General features: G+C 46.0%; 1 protein-coding gene across 6 annotated transcripts; it reads left to right on the top strand.

Moving 5' to 3' along the window:
• The first annotated feature begins 2,780 nt into the window (after nucleotides 1-2,780).
• On the top strand, nucleotides 2,781-20,364 carry LOC121548532 (protein max). Of its 6 annotated transcripts, none has more exons than XM_045210121.1 (6): nucleotides 2,781-2,957; nucleotides 3,321-3,347; nucleotides 12,941-13,048; nucleotides 13,336-13,407; nucleotides 15,880-16,018; nucleotides 18,893-20,364. In XM_045210121.1, the coding sequence occupies exons 1-6, from the start codon at nucleotides 2,922-2,924 to the stop codon at nucleotides 19,081-19,083; spliced, it is 573 nt and encodes a 190-aa protein (XP_045066056.1). In that variant the 5' UTR covers nucleotides 2,781-2,921; the 3' UTR covers nucleotides 19,084-20,364. The 6 variants fall into 6 exon arrangements, with proteins under 6 accessions (XP_045066056.1, XP_045066055.1, XP_041715932.1 ...); XM_045210120.1 differs by having other exon boundaries at nucleotides 12,941-13,060; XM_041859998.2 differs by lacking the exon at nucleotides 13,336-13,407.
• Nucleotides 20,365-23,687: the final 3,323 nt, after the last annotated feature.

Below are 23,687 nucleotides of genomic sequence, written 5' to 3'. Positions count from 1 at the left end.
CATAGCCTGTCTTCTCTTGAGAGCCAGGTCTGCCTACGGCGACCTTTCTCAATAGCAAGGCTATGCTCACTGAGTCTGTACATAGTCAAAGCTTTCCTCAAGTTTGGGTCAGTCACAGTGGTCAGGTATTCTGCCACTGTGTACTCTCTGTTTAGGGCCAAACAGCATTCTAGTTTGCTCAGTTTTTTTGTTAGTTATTTCCAATGTGTCAAGTAATTATCTTTTTTGTTTTCTCATGATTTGGTTAGGTCTAATTGTGTTGCTGTCCTGGGTCTCTGTGGGGTCTGTTTGTGTTTGTGAACAGAGCCCCAGGACCAGCTTACTTAGGGGACTCTTCTCCAGGTTATCTTTCTCTCTGCATCTCTCTCTCTGCCTATCACTCTCTCTGCCTCTCTCTCTCTGCCTCTCTCTCTCTCTCTTTCTCTCTTCCTCTCTCTCTCTGCCTGTCTCTCTCTGCCTCTCTCTCTCTCTCTTTCTCTCTGCCTCTCTCTCTCTGCCTCTCTCTCTCTGTCTATCTCTCTCTCTGTCTATCTCTCTCTGCATATCTCTCTCTGCCTCTCTCTCTGCATATCTCTTTCTCTCTGCCTCTCTCTCTGCCTCTCTCTCTGCCTCTCTCTCTCTGCCTCTCTCTCTCTGTCTATCTCTCTCTCTCTGCCTCTCTCTCTCTCTCTGCCTGTCTCGCTCTCTGAATATCTCTCTGTTCCTCTCACTCGCTCTCTCTCAATTCAATTCAAAGGGCTTTATTGGCATGGGAATTTTTTTTTACATATGTGAAATAGATCATAAACAAAAATGAAATAAACAATCTCTCTCTCTCTCTACCTGTGTCAGACTATAGGCTAATCAATGGTTGCCACTGACTGGGTTTTTTCATAGACCTCTGCAGCCTATCTCCGACAGACAGAGTGATAAGACGTCATGGGGGATGGCTTCAAAGGTGGTAAAGCTCATAGGGTAAAACCTCTGTTGCCTTCAGGATTATCATGTAATGTTGTTCTGTGTGACTGCTGCACCTTTTTGAGTCCAGTGTGATTGTTAAATGCAAAAACCATGTCACATAGCAAACATGACTATACACTTACCCAGCTCTTTTCTACAACATTAATATATTTATAAGTGAAACAACACTCAAGAAAATTAAAATGGAATTTCTTGACATTGAAGTTGATCATTATTTTTATTCACGAAAGCTGAACAACCATACGTTTGTTCCCCCTGTCCAGAATCACACGTCCCTCTAGCCCTCTTCCTACCCCTCCTGTGGTAGGTACAGAACAGAGGAAGATAGGCTGGGTCCTAAAGGGCACTCTATTCCCTACATAGTGCACTCCTTTTGACCAGAGCCCTATGGGACCTGAATGGTTAAAAGTAGTCCGCTATGTAGGAAATAGGATTCCATTTGGGACGCAAACATAGAGTGGTTCTGCAGCGCTGCCTGAATGCATTATTAAAGCCTGGCCTTTTGTGTTGTCATCCCTTTGAATGGGCTGTTATGCTGCTACGGCCCTCTAACTGGGTGACCCTGTTTAGCCCACGGCTTAATGTACACTGCTGCTGCTGTGGGACAGGGCTAAAGAGGGACGGAGGGAGGGAGGGAGGGAGGGAGGGAGGGAGGGAGGGAGGAGGGAGGGAGGGAGGGAGGGAGGGAGGAGGGAGGGAGGGAGGGAGGGAGGGAGGGAGGGAGGGAGGGAGGGAGGGAGGGAGGGAGGGAGGGAGGGAGGGAGGGAGGGAGGGAGGGAGGGAGGGAGGGAGGGAAAGGGTGGAAGCCAAGGGGGTCGGGCAGGGAAGGTCTGAATCTGGGTGGACGGGGGGGTCTGGTCAGAGAGAGGGGGAGAGCTTGTCTGCGGATAGAATGAGGGAAGGGAGGGTGGCGAGAAGGATGAAGGGAGAGAAAGAGAGAGAGGAAGGATGGGGGTCACTGCGGGTGTGTACGTGGTTGGTGGGGGTGTCATTGGCAGCTGCCAGCGCCCTCCTGACCTGTTGGGGAACTGATGCTACTCTCACTATGCTTGTTTTTACACATTTGCCGATCCACTGTTGCAGCAGCTCAAATAATCCACTGTGTAAGCTCCTTATCTAGAGTACACTTTTGTGGAGAAAATACGCTTAGGGCAGGGCTGCCCCCACAATCTTTATGCAGAGTAGGGGAGCTTAATAGTTGACCTTGATGAAAAATACATTAATTTCAAATAAGGAAACATTCAACACTTTGCACATGAAATCGATTTTTCAATCAGTAGATGCAATGTAAAGCACAGCTGCAGGATTTACACAGCAAAGAGAAATGTGGTAAAATAAATGTTCATGCCTGTTACACATGTATATAGCATGAAAGAAAGAAGGAAAGAAAGAAAGAAAGAAAGAAAGAAAGAAAGAAAGAAAGAAAGAAAGAAAGAAAGAAAGAAAGAAAGAAAGAAAGAAAGAAAGAAAGAAAGAAAGAAAGAAAGAAAGAAAGAAAGAAAGAAAGAAAGAAAGAAAGAAAGAAATGCTGTCAATGTTGAATACTAAGAGGCCGATATTGCTATTGTAGCGATCCACGTGTCTCAATAGTGGCCCCACTGACGCAGCTACTGTCTAGACTACACCTCCCATGGTACATTGCGAGGTAAATAGAACGCTTTTGACGTTATTCTGACGCACTGCATTCCTTTTAGTCGTGGGTAATGTAGTTAATAGACAAGCCACTTCATGGTTTAGAGTAATTGGTTATTATCATAGAAAAACTACATATCCCATACACCTGCAGGCATGTTGCGGAACGGTAGCTGTCCGCGTTGAGGCAGTCACGTGTAAATAGTGTTCGTTAAATCTCGTTCTTGACTGTAGGAAGAGTAGTCAGTCTGTACATTTTCCTTATCGTTAGGCGTTTGCTTCATGTTGTGAGCGATCCTTTCATTTTAAATCCACCATTTCACCGAAGAATGAGTGATAACGATGATATCGAAGTCGATAGTGACGTGAGTAAATGTCTATTTCGTTACTTTGCTAGCTTGCTAGTTAGTTGACTAGGTAGCGAGCCATTAAAACGCCTCGTATTTCTGAGCCCGTGGTTGCTAGCTAGCTACCTATCTAGGTAGCTAGTTGGCTAGTACGGTAACTGGTAGTGAGCTAACGTTATCCACAAGAAGATCAATAGCTCATAAAAGGTTAACTAGTAGCTCAGAAATGGATGATGTTCACTTACTAGCTAGCTACAGATATTAGGTTTGCTGCAATTATGGGGTTAAAATGGATTGCTAACTAAGTTAGCTAACTAGCTAGGTCACGCTACATGGAATTGTGGCTACAATCGTACTTTTCTGTTCTGTTTCTTTTTACAGGAAGACTCACCGAGATATCACAATGTGGTGCGTAATGTTAAATATATCAAAATTATTGGAATTCTATCAAATGTATTGAAATTATGCCATGGTCATATCTGGCTAAAAATTATGTTCGTGCTGCTAGCTAATGTTAGATGATACACATTGGCCATTCCCGGTAAGCTTAGCAAGGGATAGTGGGAATGGATACTGTGGCGGAATAAAAGGGGTTCCTGCAGTTAGTGAGCGAGAAGAAATCAACCAACCTTGTTGTTAACTAGCATGCAAACCTAGCCACAGACTCCTGAATATACCATTGCACACTATAATATGCCATTTAGCAGACGCTTTTATCCAAAGCGACTTACAGTCATGCGTGCATACATTTTTGTGTATGGGTGGTCCCGGGGATCGAACCCACTACCTTGGCGTTACAAGCGCCGTGCTCTACCAGCTGAGCTACAGAGGACCACACACGGAGGATGTAACTACACACACGGAGGATGTAACTAGTAGCCAGAATGCAAGGAGGTAGCTGAAAGCTGGGGGTTTGGACAGGAGTTCGTTTTCACAGGACAGATTGCTATGATTGTACTTTTACATAATGCATACGATATATCCATCAAGCCAATATTTGCTTTTGCACAGATCATCTTATCCATGTATTGAAGGGTATCCCCATCCCATATGCGGCCATAGGGAGTTGGAGACACGGAATGTATGCAATATTTAGAATAAATCGTATTGTGCCACAGCAGCCAGCCCAAGCCCCGGTTTATAAAAAAAAAAAAATAACCTAGCCAGCTTCTCCTAGGAATACTGTTAACGACCAGATGCGCCTTTGCAAAATGCACTTCTAGGTCATCTGTTTAATCATGAAGTGGCAATTAAATCGCAGATGCTTTTGAAATTTATTAGCTGGCTAGTGGCTACGGTATCTCTTTAGTTAATAAATTACTGCTTCATCAGGAAGGGAGATGGCACAGAGCCACTGTTAGATGTTTTTAGGGGTTCACAACGAAAATTTAATCAAATCGTATTTATTTGTCACATGCTTCTTAAACAACAGGTGTAGACTAACAGTGAAATGCGTACTTACAGGCCCTTAACAACAATGCAGAGATAAAGATAAAACAAATATATAAATAGTGACACAAGGAATAAATACAGTGAGTAACAATAACATGACTATATACAGGGGGTACCAGTACCAAGTCGATGTGCAGGGGTACGATGTAGTTGAAGTAGGGTTAAAGTGACTAGGCAACAGGATAGATAATAGACAGTAGCAACAGAGTATGTGGTGAGTATGTGTGCGTGTGTTATATGTGTGTGGGCGTATATTGTGTGTGTTGGGGTGTCGGTGCAAGAGAGTTTGTGCAAAAAAAGGGTCAATGCAGGTAGTCCGGGTAACCATTTGATAAACTATTTAGCAATCTTGTTTAGCAGTCTTATGGCTTGGGGGTAGAAGCTGTTCAGGGTCCTGTTGGTTCCAGACATTGCACTTGTACAGCTTGATGTGCGGTAGCAGAGAGAACGGTCTATGGCTTGGGTGGCTGGAGTCTTTGACAATTTTTTGGGCCTTCCTTTGACACTGCCAGGTATAGAGGACCTGGATGGCAGGGAGCTCGGCCCCAGTGCTGTACTGAGCCGTACTCACCACCCTCTGTAGCGCCTTCCGGTCGGATGCCAAGCAGTTGCCATACCAAGCGGTGATGCAGCCAGTCAAGATGCTCTCAATGGTGCAGCTGTAGTATAACTTTTTGAGGATCTGAGGGCCGATGCCAAGTCTTTTCAGCCTCGTGGACACTGACGACCCGCTCCATCAATGTGGAAGCGAAGCTGTGAAACCTACTCTTATTCTCAGATTTAATTTTTTATCTTGATATAATAACTTGAGCATAGATTGCTACCTTTTTTCTATTTTTTTGCACAAAAACTAGAGGCCATAAGTAACTTGGTCAAAAATAATGGCACCTATTGGCCTATAGGTGGTGCTGTTATATGCAGTCTCACTTAAACCCTCATATCTGTTGCCCCGTTTGACCTAGAGATTTTATTTTATTTCACCTTTATTTAACCAGGTAAGCCAGTTGAGAACAAGTTCTCATTTACAACTGCGACCTGGCCAAGATAAAGCAAAGCAGTGCGATTAAAAACAACACAGAGTTGCATATGGGGTAAAACAAAACATAAAGTCAAAAATACAACAGAAAATATATATACAGTGTGTTCAAATGTAGCAAGTTATGGAGGTAAGGCAATAAATAGGCCATAGTGCAAACTTGAAACGTTGTATGTAGGTGTCTTCCCTCATGCTGAACAAATTTGCCTCAAGGACCGATAAGGTCCGTCAGGATAGATTTTCCTCCATCTTGGACATTTTTTAAAACCTTTGAAAAACTTCTCATGAACCATGCATCCAAATAACACCAAATTCACAATAGTCCCTAAAGAGTTTGAGAAAATAATGTTGATGCATTCAAACATGGCCACACTATACCAGTAGATGCATATTAGCACATATGCACAAAAAAATGCATACTTAAAAATCTTCTCATGAACCATAGGCCCAAATCACACCAAATGTGGAATATGGGCCTATGGTACATGTCTTAAATTAGTTTGAGCTAAGGGATTGGTCAAAAGAGAGCTGATTGTACGAGCCCATTTAAACCACTAAATCCACTCCAGAGATGAACTACATATTTCCAAAAACAAGGAAACTATTAACTCATTCTTTGCAATGTGTAACGCAAATGCTCAAAATCATCTGCAAAATCTTCTCCTCGTGAACCATATATCAGATTCACTCCAGATGTTGTATTTAGACTCCTTACATCAGTCTTTAATGGCCGCACTGTACCTATACATTTTACATTTTAGTCATTTAGCAGACGCTCTTATCCAGAGCGACTTAGTTAATGAGTGCATACATTTTCATACTGAACCCCCGTGGGAATCGAACCCACAACCCTGGCGTTGCAAGCGCCATGCTCTACCAACTGAGCTACACGGGACATAGATGCATGTTAGCACATATGCTAATGCTAAAAATAATTTTTAAATGTTATTATCATGAACCATAAGTCAAATTGACTGCAGATTTGGTATATAGACTCAATGAATAACCTCTAATAAATGTCATAATGATTAGCTGCTGCATTCAAAGTAACGCTGAAAATATTTCACTAATCTTAACATAAACCATTAGTCAAATTGACCTCAGAATTGGTAGGCTATATAAACTCAATACATTAAGTAATGACTTTAAGAATGATTACCTGGTCCATTCAAATATAACCAACTTACAGCACTAAACTTCACGTGTCATACTTGTGGTATTGATATGGTAATGCTGTCACTGATTGAAGATAGTTCCTACATGATAGTGCTTGTTTTGTTATCCAACTGATATTGTCCTTTATCATCTGAACCCCGTTCATTGCTGCTCGCAGCTATATTCTTGACTGCGTGTTTCAGCTAGCAAGTGATTAGTGCCATATTTACTGGACGGGTCACTGTGTACTTACTGGGCTGCTGGCAGGCAGGCTGAGTTAATGACGTAGCCACGTTGCACACCGGCTAAGAAAACACACAGGCTGGCGGCAGGACATACTTTTGCATAACAGCACGTCATGTTTTTCCCCTGTCAGCTTGGCCAGTCTTTATCAAACTGATTCACATGGACTTAACATTTAGCTGCAGAATGTTATCTCAACACATAGTGAGCACTGATAATCTAGGCAGGGCTTTTATGTCATATTTTTCAATCTCCAAATACTACAAATTACAATATGATATTCAAAACAATTACAGTTGAAGTCGAAATGTTACATACACCTTAGCCAAATACATTTAAACTCAGTTTTTCACAATTCCTGACATGTAATCCTAGTAAAAATTCCCTGTGTTAGGTCAGTTAGGATCACCACTTTATTTTAAGAATGTGAAATGTCAGAATAATAGTAGAGAGAATGATTTATTTCAGCTTTTATTTCTTTCATCACGTTCCCAGTGGGTCAGAAGTTTACATACACTCAATTAGTATTTAGTAGCTTTGCTTTTAAATTGTTTAACTTGGGTCAAACGTTTCGGGTAGCCTTCCACAAGATACCCACAATAAGTTGGGTGAATTTTGGCCCATTCCTCCTGACAGAGCTGGTGTAACTGAGTCAGGTTTGTAGGCCTCCTTGCTCGCACACATTTTTTCAGTTCTGCCCACAAATGTTCTATAGGGTTGAGGTCAGGGCTTTGTGATGGCCACTCCAATATGGCGGTTTTGGATCAGTGGCTTCTTCCTTGCTGAGCGGCCTTTCAGGTTATGTCGATTATAGGACTTGTTTTACTGTGGATATAGATACTTTTGTACCTGTTTCCTCCAGCATCTTCACAAGGTCCTTTGCTGTTGTTCTGGGATTGATTTGCACTTTTCGCACTAAAGTACGTTCATCTCTAGGAGACAGAACGCGTCTCCTTCCTGAGCGGTATGACGGCTGCTTGGTCCCATGGTGTTTATACTTGCGTACTATTGTTTGTACAGATGAACGTGGTACCTTCAGGTGTTTGGAAATTGCTCCCAAGGATGAACCAGACTTGTGGAGGTCTACGATTATTTTCTGAGGTCTTGGCTGATTTCTTTTGATTTTTCCATGATGTCAAGCAAAGAGGCACTGAGTTTGAAGGTAGGCCTTGAAATACATCCACAGGTACACCTCCAATTGACTCAAATGATGTCAATTAGCCTATCAGAAGCTTCTAAAGCTGTTTTAAAGGCACAGTCAACTTAGTGTATGTCTGTAAACAATTGTTGGAAAAATTACTTGTGTTGTTCTATGATCACTTATGAGCCCACCATTTGAGCCCCTGTCTTCGCTTGAGCTCTGTCAATACTGCCTTTCTATTGGCTATGGTTTCAGCCAAGCCTGTTGATGAATTACATGCACTTTCTACCCATCCTTCATGCCTCACTTTAGCAGAAGATGGATCTAAGGCAGTGCTTCGGCCAAATCCAGCATTCTTACCCAAGGTGCTTTCGCCATCACATGCTAACCAGCCCTTAATCATAGCGGCATTTCACACGCCTCACCACTCCTCACAGGAGAGTCGTGAGTTGCATACACTTTGCCTGGTTAGACGGCGTGGCAGCACACTCCACCAGAGGGGCCTCCCTGGACTCCATCTGTGCTTCTGCAAGTTGGGCAAGACCCATGACTTTCATGAGGTACTACAGACTCCATGTTATGTCCACACCATCAGTAGGATCTGTGGTTCTGGACACGGCAATTTCTCCCAACCCGGATAAGTGGGCACACTGTGAACCGTGTTCATACTTACTAATCAACCATCAGTGACATGGACGTTCTATATGGAAGCCTTCCACTCTTGGTGTGCTATTGCGCCCATTTTGAAGCCTCATGTAAGTTCTAGCTTTCAGCTTGCTTGTGTATACGGTTGTGTACCACAGTTGAAATTCTCTGTTACCCTGTTGGGTAATTATATTATGTTGCATCCTGTGGTGGATACAAGGACGTCCCAGGGACTCGTCTGGACTAAGTTAAATGGTTAGTTACCCCACTCTGTTGTCCGAACGACCATTTTGGGACAGCCTCTACGCTATTTAGTTTGGTGACCCGTTCAGAAAACGTAAGGGGAAAGCTGGGTTACGGATGTAACCTTGGTTCTTTGAGTAGAGTAACGGGTCGCCAAGCTTTCATTTGGTTACGCCACACTGCCTTTTTATAGTGCAAGGTCACATGGGGACAGTAAGGGTGTGGCGTGACTGTAAACTTATTTTGATATTAAGCATCTCAATCACATTGTGTGAAGGGGAAGTTGTACCCATAGGTCATTTGGCGAACCGTTACTCTACTCAGAGAACCAAGGTTACATCCGTAACCCAACGTTTTGTAATGTTTATGTTCAGATGTATAAATAAAATGTGAGTGATTTTAGGTCTAGCTAAACCATTGAGAAGTATGATATCAGTTGTATGAACAGATGGTGTGATATTGTGCACTAAGGTAACTGGAGATCAGTTTGAGGCACTAGGCCCGGTGACACAGAATGCTCTTCCCTCTTTGGAAATTACTCGATAGACTTCAACATCAAAGACATTACTGTGTCATTAGATAGGCCTAGGAATAAACTGAGTGTACAAAACATTAAGAACACCTTCCTAATATTGAGTTGCACCACCCCTTTTGCCCTCAAAACAGCCTCAATCCGAGGGCTTTCAAAATGGGCCGGAAGTAGCCCATCCCTGATTTAGATCATGTATTTTCAGGGAGAGATACCTCGCGAAGCAACTTTTCTCAATCCCTCTCGATCGCGCATCTTCTCGCTTTTCTCCCTCTCCGTGTCTGCCCCACACAGACCGGCCAAGTAGGCGCGCAATGGATTATGGTCATTGTAGTTAATTCCCATGTTTTCTGCGCTAAACTATGTAGAACATTGGCCTGTTGGAAACTACATCTCCCTACTACAATCGTACAGTTCAGGCTTGATCTGATTTATCTCTACAGAAACTGCACATTGAGATCACAGAAGAAGAAAAACGAACGAAATGGAATTCAAATAATTGAACCGACATCGGTAAATTAGTTGTTTAAAAACCAAAATAATTTCGGTTAATCTCTCAGCACTAGTGTATGTTATGGGAAGGCCACATGGTTCTCAGTCCTGAATGCAGCTGTTGGGCCCTTGGGGGAGAGCCTCACTACATGGCCCAGACCCTAGGGCAGCAGCTGTATCCCCAGGGTTAGTCGTAGACTCTTTGTGCATTCCTCTAATAACTTGTCATGGAGAGACTTGGTGGGGATTTCATGGGGCTTCCTATCCTAATGTAACTTTCACACAGTCACAGGCCTGGCCTAACCCTGTAGACAAGTTAGAACCAAAACACCCTGTCTAGTAACCTTTATGGTGCCACTGCATCTGACAATATATACACTAGATGACTGACAGGGCACTGTTTTGAAGCCACCGCGTCTCCATCTTGGCACTCCCCCACCATTCTGAAAAATATTTTGGAAGCTATAGAAATGCATTTATTAATGTCTACGTTTGGTTTTGCCACGTCAAAAAAAAAAAAATATATATATATATTTTTTTTTTTACAGTTCTGTTACTGTCCCCACTACAACAAAAAAAATACTTAAATACATGTAATTTTGTCCTTGAAACATTTAATTGAAATACTGTAGAATTCCATTAATTCCTGTGGAGGACTGCTCCTACTGGGGAGTGACAATATGGCCGACCGGTGGCTTCAAAGCCTCTCAATGGCCAATACTCAGCATCAGCAATCCAGGGTGTATATACATCATTGGTTATAAATGAGTCAGAGTCGAGGACCTTTGTGGGAGCTACTGTTGCCTGGCCTGAAACAAGTTAAACTGCTGCTGCTCTGCTCAGGGCCTAGCCCTAGTCATATAACATGGGTCGGCAACCATCTTGGAAATATCTGAGCTGAAGCCTAAAGGCTACGAGTGTTTTACAGTTGAAGGAAATTGTTTATTTTATGCACATTCAACTTTGAGGCCTGACAGAGAGGGTTTGTCAGGCCTGACGGAGAGGGTTTGACAGGCCTGACGGAGAGGGTTTGACAGGCCTGACGGAGAGGGTTTGACAGGCCTGACGGAGAGGGTTTGACAGGCCTGACGGAGAGGGTTTGACAGGCCTGACGGAGAGGGTTTGACAGGCCTGACGGAGAGGGTTTGACAGGCCTGCTGAGAGGTTTGACAGGCCGCCGGAGAGGGTTTGACAGGCCTGCCGGAGAGGGTTTGACAGGCCTGCCGGAGAGGGTTTGACAGGCCTGCCGGAGAGGGTTTGACAGGCCTGCCGGAGAGGGTTTGACAGGCCTGCCGGAGAGGGTTTGACAGGCCTGCCGGAGAGGGTTTGACAGGCCTGCCGGAGAGGGTTTGACAGGCCTGACAGAGTCCCTCAGTGCAGTAAATCTATTTGGTGCCTGAGGGATGTTTCTATATTGTTCTGTCTGTGTGTAGAGAGACATGAAATAACTATGGTTGCGTCCCAAATGGCACCCTGTTCCCTATTGGCCCTGGTCATCAAAAGTAGTGTGCTACATAGGGAATAGAGTGCTATTTGGGAACGCAACCATAGTTATTTCATGTCTCTCTACACACAGACAGAACAATATAGAAACATCCCTCAGGGTTTAGGTAGATGAGCCAGCTGAAGCCCTGGCAGCAGTATGGAGTGGCTGAGGGAGGGGTGTCTCTGTGTGAAGGCCTATATAGAGACATGAAAAAACACTAGGTGTGTTTTTAGGTAGATGATTCCCACAAGATGTCTGTTTATTCTGTGTGTAGGCTATGGAGACTATAGGTGATCCTCACCAGACGGCAGATCATAGGGATAATTAGTAGGTTTGTGTTCAGAACAACAGGCTATATATAACATAGGCCTAAACCCCAGCCTTACAGGAGCAGAGTATAAAACAGTCCTACTGTTAGGCCTTAACAAACAAAAGGCTATCATTTTATGAAATGGTCCGTAGCAAATACAATAGGCTTTTACAATGCATAACAAAAACAGATATTCTGAAGACACATTTCACTGTATAAGAACACACCAAAATCGGTAAATTCATCTATCCAAATGCATCCCCCGTGATACAGTGCCAAATAACAAATCCTCAGGTTATTAAATACCATTCCTAACCCAGAACATAACTCCTAATAGTTTGTCAGTTAGGCCTAGGTGTCAGGTGTAGGCAAATGTAGGAACTGTCAAACTAAACCACGATGTCACCATTTTAGCCCCCACCCACCTCTCCTCTCATTAAATGGAGTTAGTGTCTTTCTTTTGCCACACCACCTATCCTGGCCTAGACTGCTCTGCATGAAGAGCACCGTTAGAGCTGCACTGGGGTCAGTTTTAGTAGATTATGAAGAGCACAGTTAGAGCTGCACTGGGGTCAGTTTTAGTAGATTATGAAGAGCACAGTTAGAGCTGCACTGGGGTCCGTTTTAGTAGATTATGAAGAGCACAGAGCTGCACTGGGGTCAGTTTTAGTCGACCATGAAGAGCACAGTTAGAGCTGCACTGGGGTCAGTTTTAGTCGACCATGAAGAGCACAGTTAGAGCTGCACTGGGGTCAGTTTTAGTCGACCATGAAGAGCACAGTTAGAGCTGCACTGGGGTCAGTTTTAGTAGATTATGAAGAGCACAGTTAGAGCTGCACTGGGGTCAGTTCTAGTCACTAGTGGGGTGGGGTGGTGCCAGTGTTACTATACCAGTTGTAGAAATAAACAAAACCATAGAAATGAATGTAGAATAGAATCATAAATATTCTAGATCCATATGAATTATTATAGGATGAGGATGATCTCTATGGTGCCAGTCAGTTTCCTCCATGAACAACTCCTTTGCTGCCTCGCCAACTCACTATGCCTGCCCTGCCCAGTCTTGGACGGGCCACGACCTCACCCTGATGCACACAGAAACACACACACACACACACACGACTCTGAACTGGTGGTGGTAGGGATTAATGGGGACAGTTGGTCAGAGAAGCTTGGTGTGTGTGTGCTGTCCCCCTGTCAGTCCAAACCTCCCTGGACACCTCCCGCCCCCCTCCCCTGCTAAAGCCCCCTGTGACTCTCTCATTGCAGGCAGACAAACGGGCACACCACAATGCACTGGAGCGCAAACGTAGGGATCACATCAAAGACAGCTTTCACAGCCTGCGGGACTCGGTGCCTGCCCTGCAAGGGGAAAAGGTTGGTAGAGAGGTAAACCCAGAAGTGCTTAGGGAGAGGGGATCCTTTGGGGAGGGAAGGGTTGTTTGTGTGTGTCCAGAGCAATGTATTTAGAGTTGGGACAATTTTTAGAATTTGGAATGTTCTAATTCTAGACGTTCAGTTACATAGCATTGTTTAAATATTCCCCATGTAATGTTAATGGGGAGCTATCATGGCTGCCATAGAATGCTGAACTGTCATGTAAATGCATCATAATGCTCATTCTAGACATTCTATTCCCCATGTAATGCATTGTCTTACATCAGGTGGCGTCACTCCTACGCGACGCTCGTCCCTCAACAGGGACCAGTGCAGGCGGAATCGTCGCTCTATCTGACGTAAGACTGCCATGTAATGTTAATGGGGTGCTATCATGGCTGCCATATTTTCATCATCATAATGCAGGAACCTCAATGTCCCGACTCTCTAAATACATGGCTCTCTGTGTGTCATGACTCCCGAGTGGCGCAGTGGTCTAAGGCACTGCATCGCAGTGCTAGCTGTGCCACTAGAGATCCTGGTTCGAGTCCAGGCTCTGTCGCAGCCGGCCGCGACCGGGAGACCCATGGGCGGCGCACAATTGGTCCAGCGTCGTCCAAGGTAGGGGAGGGTTTGGCCGGCAGGGATGTGGGTTCGTTTCCCACGGGGGGCCAGTATGAGAAAAGGAAAAAAATACATGTATGCATTCACTAACTGTAAGTCGCTCTGGATAAGAGCGTCTGCTAAATGACTAAAATTTAAAATGATCATTCTGGGTGAATGAGTTGGGAGGGGGATTGTTGAATGCAATATGGGTAAACAAAGTGAATGTAATTGCATTGCAATGTGTTATGATATATTATATGCTGATATATGTAGGTTTGTGTGTTGCTGTAATTAATAGTTCAAAGGTAATGCCACAGAACATGTAGCTACTTCCTTCAGTGTATTCAATACATGGGTAGTTATGACATGGAGAGGAGAGGAGATCATGGGAGAGTGGAGGAGAGGAGATGTGTTCTGAACAGATACACTGGGACACAGGCTAGCGTCTGGAAGCTATGACCAAATGTGTTGCCGCTTCAATCTCTGACATTGAGGGCATCGGAGCCACCCAACAGACCAGCCCAGGCTATAGTCAGGCACAGCACACTGTTTTATTTTCAAACCAACCCCCTCTCATGGGGTTTATGGAGTTGTCCGGTGTTCTTGTAGACTTGATCATTGCTAGGGTTGTAATGAGAGTTAAAGGCTTTGTGTGGTACTGACTGACTGAGAGAAGCTGGATCAAGGGTTTGTCCCAAATGGCACCCTGTTCCCTGTATAGTGCACTACTTAGGGCACTCAGAAGTAGTTCATTATGAGAATAGGGTGCCATTTGGACACAGCCTTTGTGTTGCTGTGCGATGAGAAGCTGGATCAAGTCTATATTCCACGCCTGATACTGTCTCTCTCTGTCCCTGCTCGATAAGCCAGGCTCGTCATACAGACGTGCTCATGGATTCGTATGTGACAGGCTTACATCTTTAGAAACTAAAATTTGGGAAATATATATTTTCATCTGCGTAGGAATTGAGGCACAGGCACTTCTGGTCTGTCTCTGTCCCTCCTGTCGAAGCCTGGTTCGTCATAGAAACATACTAATGAATACTTATGTGACAGAGACAGAGAAACTGTCAAATTATGGAAATGCAGACAATTTTTGGTTCAGGTTCACATTCATGATAGTTTTGTTCCAGCCAGGCTTATTATTTGCAAAGTTATGGATAATTCTGGATTTAGTCTGATTTTAAAGTGTTCTCTCCTTTTCTGAAGTGTTAAAGGAAGGTTTTAATGGTTTAAATGTCACATTCTCATCATCCTAGCAGCTTCATTCACGGTGTAGGCTCTGGTTGTTGGACTGCATTATGGTGGCCTGAGGGAATTTGGTAGTGTGGCCTGGTTTAAACAGACAACACTGCACCACCATTGTGAGAGAGCAGCCATAGAATTACATATAGGGTCTCTGAACGTAGTATTCAGTCTGGTTTAACCAGGCTAGGGTTAACAGCAGTAGTATTACAGTAACTGTGTTAGAGGGGTTAGTCAGTGTATTACAGTAACTGTGTTAGAGGGGTTAGTCAGTGTATTACAGTAACTGTGTTAGAGGGGTTAACAGCAGTAGTATTACAGTAACTGTGTTAGAGGGGTTAGTCAGTGTATTACAGTAACTGTGTTAGAGGGGTTAGTCAGTGTATTACAGTAACTGTGTTAGAGGGGTTAACAGCAGTAGTATTACAGTAACTGTGTTAGAGGGGTTAACAGCAGTAGTATTACAGTAACTGTGTTAGAGGGGTTAGTCAGTGTATTACAGTAACTGTGTTAGAGGGGTTAGTCAGTGTATTACAGTAACTGTGTTAGAGGGGTTAGTCAGTGTATTACAGTAACTGTGTTAGAGGGGTTAACAGCAGTAGTATTACAGTAACTGTGTTAGAGGGGTTAACAGCAGTAGTATTACAGTAACTGTGTTAGAGGGGTTAGTCAGTGTATTACAGTAACTGTGTTAGAGGGGTTAGTCAGTGTATTACAGTAACTGTGTTAGAGGGGTTAGTCAGTGTATTACAGTAACTGTGTTAGAGGGGTTAACAGCAGTAGTATTACAGTAACTGTGTTAGAGGGGTTAGTCAGTGTATTACAGTAACTGTGTTAGAGGGGTTAGTCAGTGTATTACAGTAACTGTGTTAGAGGGGTTAGTCAGTGTATTACAGTAACTGTGTTAGAGGGGTTAGTCAGTGATGTGATGTCACTGCAACCTTGCCGTGCGTCATGAGTTTTTCCTTTGTTGCCACCAGCAATCTATCAAACAGGCGTCCCGAGCTCAGATCCTAGACAAAGCCACAGACTACATCCAGTATATGAGGAGGAAAAACCACACGCACCAGCAGGACATCGACGACTTGAAAAGGCAGAACGCTCTGCTGGAGCAGCAAGGTGAGTATGATGGAGAACATACCGTACCTATGGACCATCTACTGTAGTGTGATTTAGAACATACCGTACCTACGGACCAGCTACTGTAGTGTGATTTAGAACATACCGTACCTACGGACCAGCTACTGTAGTGTGATTTAGAACATACCGTACCTACGGACCATCTACTGTAGTGTGATTTAGAACATACCGTACCTACGGACCATCTACTGTAGTGTGATTTAGAACATACCGTACCTACGGACCATCTACTGTAGTGTGATTTAGAACATACCGTACCTACGGACCAGCTACTGTAGTGTGATTTAGAACATACCGTACCTACGGACCAGCTACTGTAGTATGATTTAGAACATACCGTACCTACGGACCATCTCTACCTGTAGCTTGTGTGTTTGTCTGCTTATGGGCCAAATTTTTACCTTCATTTCTCAATTTCCCTCTTTCCTTCTCACCCCCTTTCTCTATTCTTCCTTCCCTCACTCCCTCTCCTCCTTCCTTCCCTCTCCCCCTCCCTTCCCTCTCCCCCTCCCTTCCCTCTCCCCCCTCCCTTCCCTCTCCCCCTCCCTTCCCTCTCCCCCTCCCTTCCCTCTCCCCCTCCCTTCCCTCTCTCCCTCTCCCCTCCCTCGCTCCCTCTCCCCCTTCCCTCGCTCCCTCCCTCGCTCCCTCTCCCCCTCCCCTCGCTCCCTCTCCCCCTTCCCTCGCTCCCTCTCCCCTTCCCTCGCTCCCTCTCCCCCTTCCCTCGCTCCCTCTCCCCCTTCCCTCGCTCCCTCTCCCCCTTCCTTCGCTCCCTCTCTCCCTTCCTTCGCTCCCTCTCTCCCTTCCTTCGCTCCCTCTCCCCCTTCCTTCCTTCGCTCCCTCTCCCCCTTCCTTCCTTCGCTCCCTCTCCCCCTTCCTTCCTTCGCTCCCTCTCCCCCTTCCTTCCTTCGCTCCCTCTCCCCCTTCCTTCCCTCGCTCCCTCTCCCCTTCCTTCCCTCGCTCCCTCTCCCCTTCCTTCCCTCGCTCCCTCTCCCCCCTTCCTTCCCTCGCTCCCTCTCCCCCCCTTCCTTCCCTCGCTCCCTCTCCCCCCCTTCCTTCCCTCGCTCCCTCTCCCCCCCCTTCCTTCCCTCGCTCCCTCTCCCCCCTTCCTTCCCTCGCCCCCTCTCCCTTCCCTCGCTCCCTCTCCCCCCTTCCTTCCCTCGCTCCCTCCCCCCTTCCTTCCCTCGCTCCCTCCCCTTCCTTCCCTCGCTCCCCTCCCCTTCCTTCCCTCGCTCCCTCCCCTTCCTTCCCTCGCTCCCTCCCCTTCCTTCCCTCGCTCCCTCCCCTTCCTTCCCTCGCTCCCCCCTTCCTTCCCTCGCTCCCCCCCTTCCTTCCCTCGCTCCCCCCCTTCCTTCCCTCGCTCCCCCCCTTCCTTCCCTCGCTCCCCCCTTCCTTCCCTCGCTCCCCCCTTCCTTCCCTCGCTCCCCCCTTCCTTCCCTCGCTCCCCCCTTCCTTCCCTCGCTCCCCCCTTCCTTCCCTCGCTCCCCCTTCCTTCCCTCGCTCCCCCCCTTCCTTCCCTCGCTCCCCCCTTCCTTCCCTCGCTCCCCCCTTTCCTTCCCTCGCTCCCCCTTTCCTTCCCTCGCTCCCCCCTTTCCTTCCCTCGCCCCCCCTTCCTTCCCTCGCCCCCCTTCCCTCGCTCGCTCGCTCCCTCCCTTCCCTCGCTCCCTCCCTCCCCTCGCTCCCTCCCTTCCTCGCTCCCTCCCTCCCCTCGCTCCCTCCCTTCCCTCGCTCCCTCCCTTCCCTCGCTCCCTCCCTCCCTTCCCTCGCTCCCTCCCTTCCCTCGCTCCCTCCCTTCCCTCGCTCCCTCCCTTCCCTCGCTCCCTCCCTTCCCTCGCTCCCTCCCCTCGCTCCCTCCCTTCCCTCGCTCCCTCTCTTCCCTCTCCCTTCCTTCCCTCTCCCTCCCCCTTCCTTCCCTCGCTCCCTCTCCCTCCCCCTTCCTTCCCCCTCTCCCTCCCCTTCCTTCCCCCTCCCTTCCCCCTCTCCCTCCCCCTTCCTTCCCCCCTCTCCCTTCCCCTTCCTGCCCCCTCTCCCTTCCCCTTCCTTCCCCCTCTCCCTTCCCCTTCCTTCCCCCTCTCCCTTCCTTCCCCCTCTCCCTTCCTTCCCTCGCCCCCTTCCTTCCCTCGCCCCCTTCCTTCCCTCGCCCCCTTCCTTCCTCGCCCCTCTCCCCCTCTCCCTCCCCCCCTCTCCCTTCCCTCCTTCCCTCGCCCCCCTCCCTTCCCTCCCCGCCTCCCTTCCCTCGCCCCCTCCCTTCCCTCGCCCCCTCGCCCTTCCCTCCCTTCCCTCGCCCCCTCTCCCTTCCCTCCCTTCCCTCGCCCCCCTCTCCCTTCCCTCGCCCCCCCTCTCCCTTCCCTCGCCCCTCTCCCTTCCCTCGCCCCCTCTCCCTTCCCTCGCCCCCTCTCCCTTCCCTCGCCCCCTCTCCCTTCCCTCGCCCCCTCTCCCTTCCCTCGCTCCCTCTCCCTTCCCTCGCTCCCTCTCCCTTCCCTCGCTCCCTCTCCCTTTCCTCGCTCCCTCTCCCTTTCCTCGCTCCCTCTCCCCCTTCCTTTCCTCGCTCCCTCTCCCCCTTCCTTTCCTCGCTCCCTCTCCCCCTTCCTTTCCTCGCTCCCTCTCCCCCTTCCTTTCCTCGCTCCCTCTCCCCCTTCCTTTCCTCGCTCCCTCTCCCCCTTCCTTTCCTCGCTCCCTCTCCCCCTTCCTTTCCTCGCTCCCTCTCCCCCTTCCTTTCCTCGCTCCCTCTCCCCCTTCCCTCGCTCCCTCTCCTCCATCCTTCCCTCGCTTCCTGTCCTCCATCCTCTTTCCTTTCCTTTTTCTTCCTTTTGTCTATTTCCCTTCTTTCTCCATCCATCTCCTTCTCCCCTGTAGTGCGTGCGCTGGAGAAGGTGAAGGGTTCGACCCAGCTCCAGGCCAGCTACAGTTCTTCAGACAGCAGCCTGTACACCAACCCTAAAGGCAGCGCTGTGTCTGCTTTCGACGGAGGCTCTGACTCCAGCTCAGAGTCCGAGCCAGAGGAACCCCCCGCCCCCAGGAAGAAGCTCCGCGTGGAGGCCAGCTAGAGCGCCAGGCTAGCCCACAGCACCATGCCTGGTGTGGAGGGGTACTGCATCCACGGTTACTGGTCCAGTAGTCAGGACTGCTCCTCTAATTCCCACTACCTTCTCCTCCCTCCATATCTCTGGATGTGCTCTCAGTGGAGAGTGGAGACTCCATCCGTCCCTGCTGATCTGTCTATCCTGACGTCCTTTCATCACGCCGTCCCCTACGGAGGGAGGGAAGCCAGCTGGGAGGAAGAAAAGTAGACTGATTTTTGAATACGACGTGCAAAGCTTCTGTTTTTCCCTGTCGGTTCCTTGCTTCCCTTTCTGACTTCTCTCCCTTTCGTCAACAACTATCCAAAACCCAAAATGAGGAAGCTTCGCTACCTAAAGGACTCAATGCTTTTGTACCCTCTACTGTGTACTCTCTCCTCTCGGCTGAAAACTACGGAGAGGAGAGAGAGAGGCGTACTCCAAGCACTGCTAACATATACTACTTTTGTTTATTTAGTCAATTTATCTTGATAAGAACCTGTTTTTAGAATTTATACACACGCCTAGAAGAGTCATCCTGTTGGTTGGAGAAGCATACCTTCAAAACATTACCACAAAAAAAATATAATTTGATGTAAAAGTGAAACACAAACCCACCTCAGGCCAACAGGATTGCAGATGTTTTCCATTTTGACACATTTGTTAGAAATTAAATATAATCCCCCTTTGTGGAAAATAATTGATGTTATGAAAAAAGATTCCAAAACTTGTATCGTATTTTGTCATTTTGCTTGAACTAGTGAATGAATTTAGGTGGCAGAGCAAAAGTTAGGAATCTCAATAAAAAAAAAAAAAAAAAAAACGTTTATTGATTGGATATTTTCAAGTTCTCAAAAAAAGTGATGCATTTTGTATTCTCACAAATCATTGGAAAATACCAATTTGTCACTTGTAGTTTTCCTTCAAGGTATGAAATAGATATTGAATGTCAAAAGGTAGTTCCCATTTTTTTTCAATATGAGGAGAAAATTAAGTGAATGTGTGGTGAATTACACAGTTAAAATCTTAAATGTCGCCGACTCCAAGAAAAAAAAACAAAGCATTTTGTGTGTCTAGGAAATGTGTATGTATATTTTTCCCATTTGTTCCCCCATTTTTTTAGGGTATAATTAGTGTATACTAAATAGATATTTGATTCCATTCCATGGAAATTACAAGTATGTTGTACATACTGCCAAGAATTGTCTTGCAAGTTGAGGCCTACCTTTACTATGAGACTATAAATAAAACTATTTTATCCTTTAAAAAGTGTTTTTTGTTGTTAATTCTGTATTTTTGTTGCATCCCCTCAGTGAAGTGGACAATATATCCAAGCATTTATGGATTTTATCATCTTTAGAAAAATTTATTTTCTTTTGGTAGATTTGCATCTTATGAATTAGAGATGGCATGCAGTTGTGTGTATTTTAAAGTGGAACGGACACCGTTTTAACTACTTTTGCAGATATGAAACAGACAATCATTGTCTACCAAATTCCCAGTTTATGCTTCAAAACCAACTTTATAAAGAGGTTTTAAAAATAGGTTCTATTTGACTTCAAATTCCATGACATACAGTAACGTGTTGTTGGCAGAAGATGGAAAGTATTCAGACCCTTTGACTTTTTCTACATGTTATGTTACAGCCTTATTCTAAAAGTTGATTAAATTGTTTTTCCCTCAATCAGCACACAATACCCCATAATGACAAGGCAAAAACACGTTTTTAGAATATTTTGCCAATTTATTCAGAATACAAAACGGATATTACATTTACGTAAGTATTCAGACCCTTTCCTTTGTACTTTGTTGAAGCACCTTTGGCAGCGATTACAGCATCAAGTCTTCTTGGGTATGGCGCTACAAGCTTGGCACACCTGTATTTGGGGAGTTTCTCCCATTCTTCTCCGCAGATCCTCTCAAGCTCTGCCAGGTTGGATGGGGAGCGTTACTGCACAGCTATTTTCAGGTCTCTCCAGAGATGTTCGATTGGCTTCAAGTCCGGGCTCTGGCTGGGCCACTCAAGAACATTCAGAGACTTGTCCCGAAGCCACTCATGCGTTGTCTTGGCTGTGTGCTTAGGGTCGTTGTCCTGTTGGAAGGTGAACCTTCGCACCAGTCTGAGGTCCTGAGCGCACTGAAGCAGGTTTTCTTCAAGTATCTCTCTGTACTTTGCTCCGTTCATCTTTGCCTCGATCCTGACTAGTCTCCCAGTCCCTGCTGCCACCACGCTTCACCGTAGGGATGGTGCAAGGTTTCCTCCAGACGTGACGCTTGGCATTCAGACCAGAGAATCTTGTTTCTCATTGCCTTTTGGCAAACTCCAAGCGGGCTGTGCTGCCTTTTTACTGAGGAGTGGCTTCTGTCTGGCCAGTGCCATACAGGCCTGATTGGTGGAGTGCTGCAGAGATGGTTGTCCTCCTGGAAGGTTCTCCCATCTCCACAGAGGAACTCTAGAGCTCTGTCAGTGACCATCAGGTTCTTGGTCACCTCCCTGACCAAGGCCCTTCTCTCCCATTGCTCAGTTTGGCTGGGCGGCCAGCTCTAGGAATAGTGTTGGTGGTTCCAAACATCTTCCATTTAAGAATGATGGAGGCCACTGTGGTCTTGGGGACCTTCAATGCTGCAGACATTTTTTGGTACCCTTCCCCAGATCTGTACCTCGACACAATCCTGTCTTGGAGCTCTACGGACAATTCCTTCAACCTCATGGCCTGGTTTTTGCTCAAACATGCACTAACAACTGTGGGACCTTATATAGACAGGTGTGTGCCTTTCCAAATTATGTCCAATCAATTGAATTTACCACAGGTGGACTCCAATCAAGTTGTAGAAACATCTCAAGGATGGTCAATTTCGAGGCTCATAGCAAAGGGGTTGAATACTTATTACATTTACATCATTTAGCAGACGCTCTTATCCAGAGCGACTGTAAATAAGGTTTTTATTTGTAATACATTTGCAAAAATTTCTAAAAACCTGTTTTCACTTTGTCATTATGGGATATTGTGTGTATGTAGATTGCTGAGGAAAAATATGTATTTAATCCATTTTAGAATAAGGCTGTAACGTAACAAAATGTGGAAAAAGTCAAGGGGTCTGAATACTTTCCAAAGGCACTGTAGTTCAATGCATGATTAATACAATTCACCAATACATTTCTTGGTAGTCCAAAAAATATTGCTGTCAGGTTGTAAATCACAGCTGGCCTGGTACATTGTTTGCTGCCTCCATTCAGGATGCACTGTTTCAGTTTCAATTATTCAATATTTCTAACAAAAACGGAAATGTCAATACAATCAAACTAGCAAGGGCAATGTCCCCTGTAGCTCAGTTGGTAGAGCATGGCGCTTGCAACGCCAGGGTTGTGGGTTCGTTTCCCACGGGGGGCAAGTATGAAAATGTATGCACTCACTAAGTCGCTCTGGATAGCGTCTGCTAAATGACTAAAATGTAAAAATGATCACAAGTCAGTCATAACTTGGCTAGCTAATAGGCTAGCGCATGTCAAACAAGGCCCGCGGGCCGAATAGGACACAAGGGAGTATAAATGAGTCAACAGTTGAGTCATCTACTTTATGAAAGTATAGCCTGATGCGCTGGCATTCGTTGTACAGACACATGCCACAGTCCGGCTTCGGTTTTTAAATATTGTATTGTCCCCAGCACAAGGTGCACCTGTGTAATGATCATGCTGTTTAATTAGTTTCTTGATATGCCACACCTGTCAGGTGGATGGATTATCTTGGCAAAGGAGAAATGCTCACTAACAGGGATGTAAACACATTTCTGCACAATTTGAGCTAAATAAGCATTTCTGTGTGTATTGAACATTTCTGGGATCTTATTTCAGCTCATGAAATCATGGGACCAACACTTTACATGTCGCGTTGATATATCTGTTCAGTATACATAAGTGGACATTATTAAGGGCCATATTTTTCAAATAAAACAATGGCCAGTTTGGGTCGCAGTTTCGGTTTTTTGTCAAGACAAATAGGCTGTCTGGCCCGATAATTCGTTGTTTTTTTCAATATGGTCAGTGCGCTGATTGAGTTTGACACCCCTGGGCTAGTGTATCTATTTATATGTAGCTAGCTATTTATTTAGTAGATAAAAAACACGGAGGCTAACGTTAGCTGGGAGGATGTCATGTCATGTCATTGGAGGAGCCTAACGTTAGCTGGGAGGATGTCATGTCATTGGAGGAGTGGGTGAGTGACCGACTTTTCCCCTCATATCGTTTTTTCATTGGCTACAGCTAGAGATGCTGCAGGTGTCATTTGGTTAGCTCGCAAGAAATGTGAATCGCTTTGCTAGCTATGCTAAACTTGAACGACTTATCCACAGTTAGCATTTATCTTAGTTGTCTATCAAATGTATTTGGCGTCGATCAAATTGGCGGGCAGGCAAGTTCCCATTCAGTTGTCAAAACGTGGGTTGGGACAAGCATGCATGGATGACCATAGAGTGAAATAAAAACAAAAAAGTAATAATATACATATTAACAACTGCAACAGTGATGAATGTCGTTGGGGTGGGGGCAGAGTAAACTCCATAGGGAGAGTAGCAGGTAAGGTAAATGAGAGTTG

The sequence above is a fragment of the Coregonus clupeaformis genome, chromosome 33 (assembly GCF_020615455.1).
Source record: "Coregonus clupeaformis isolate EN_2021a chromosome 33, ASM2061545v1, whole genome shotgun sequence".
In the NCBI taxonomy this organism is placed as follows: domain Eukaryota; kingdom Metazoa; phylum Chordata; class Actinopteri; order Salmoniformes; family Salmonidae; genus Coregonus; species Coregonus clupeaformis.
The sequence above is the reverse complement of the archived record's forward strand: the minus strand, read 5'-3'. Positions and strand labels throughout refer to the sequence as shown.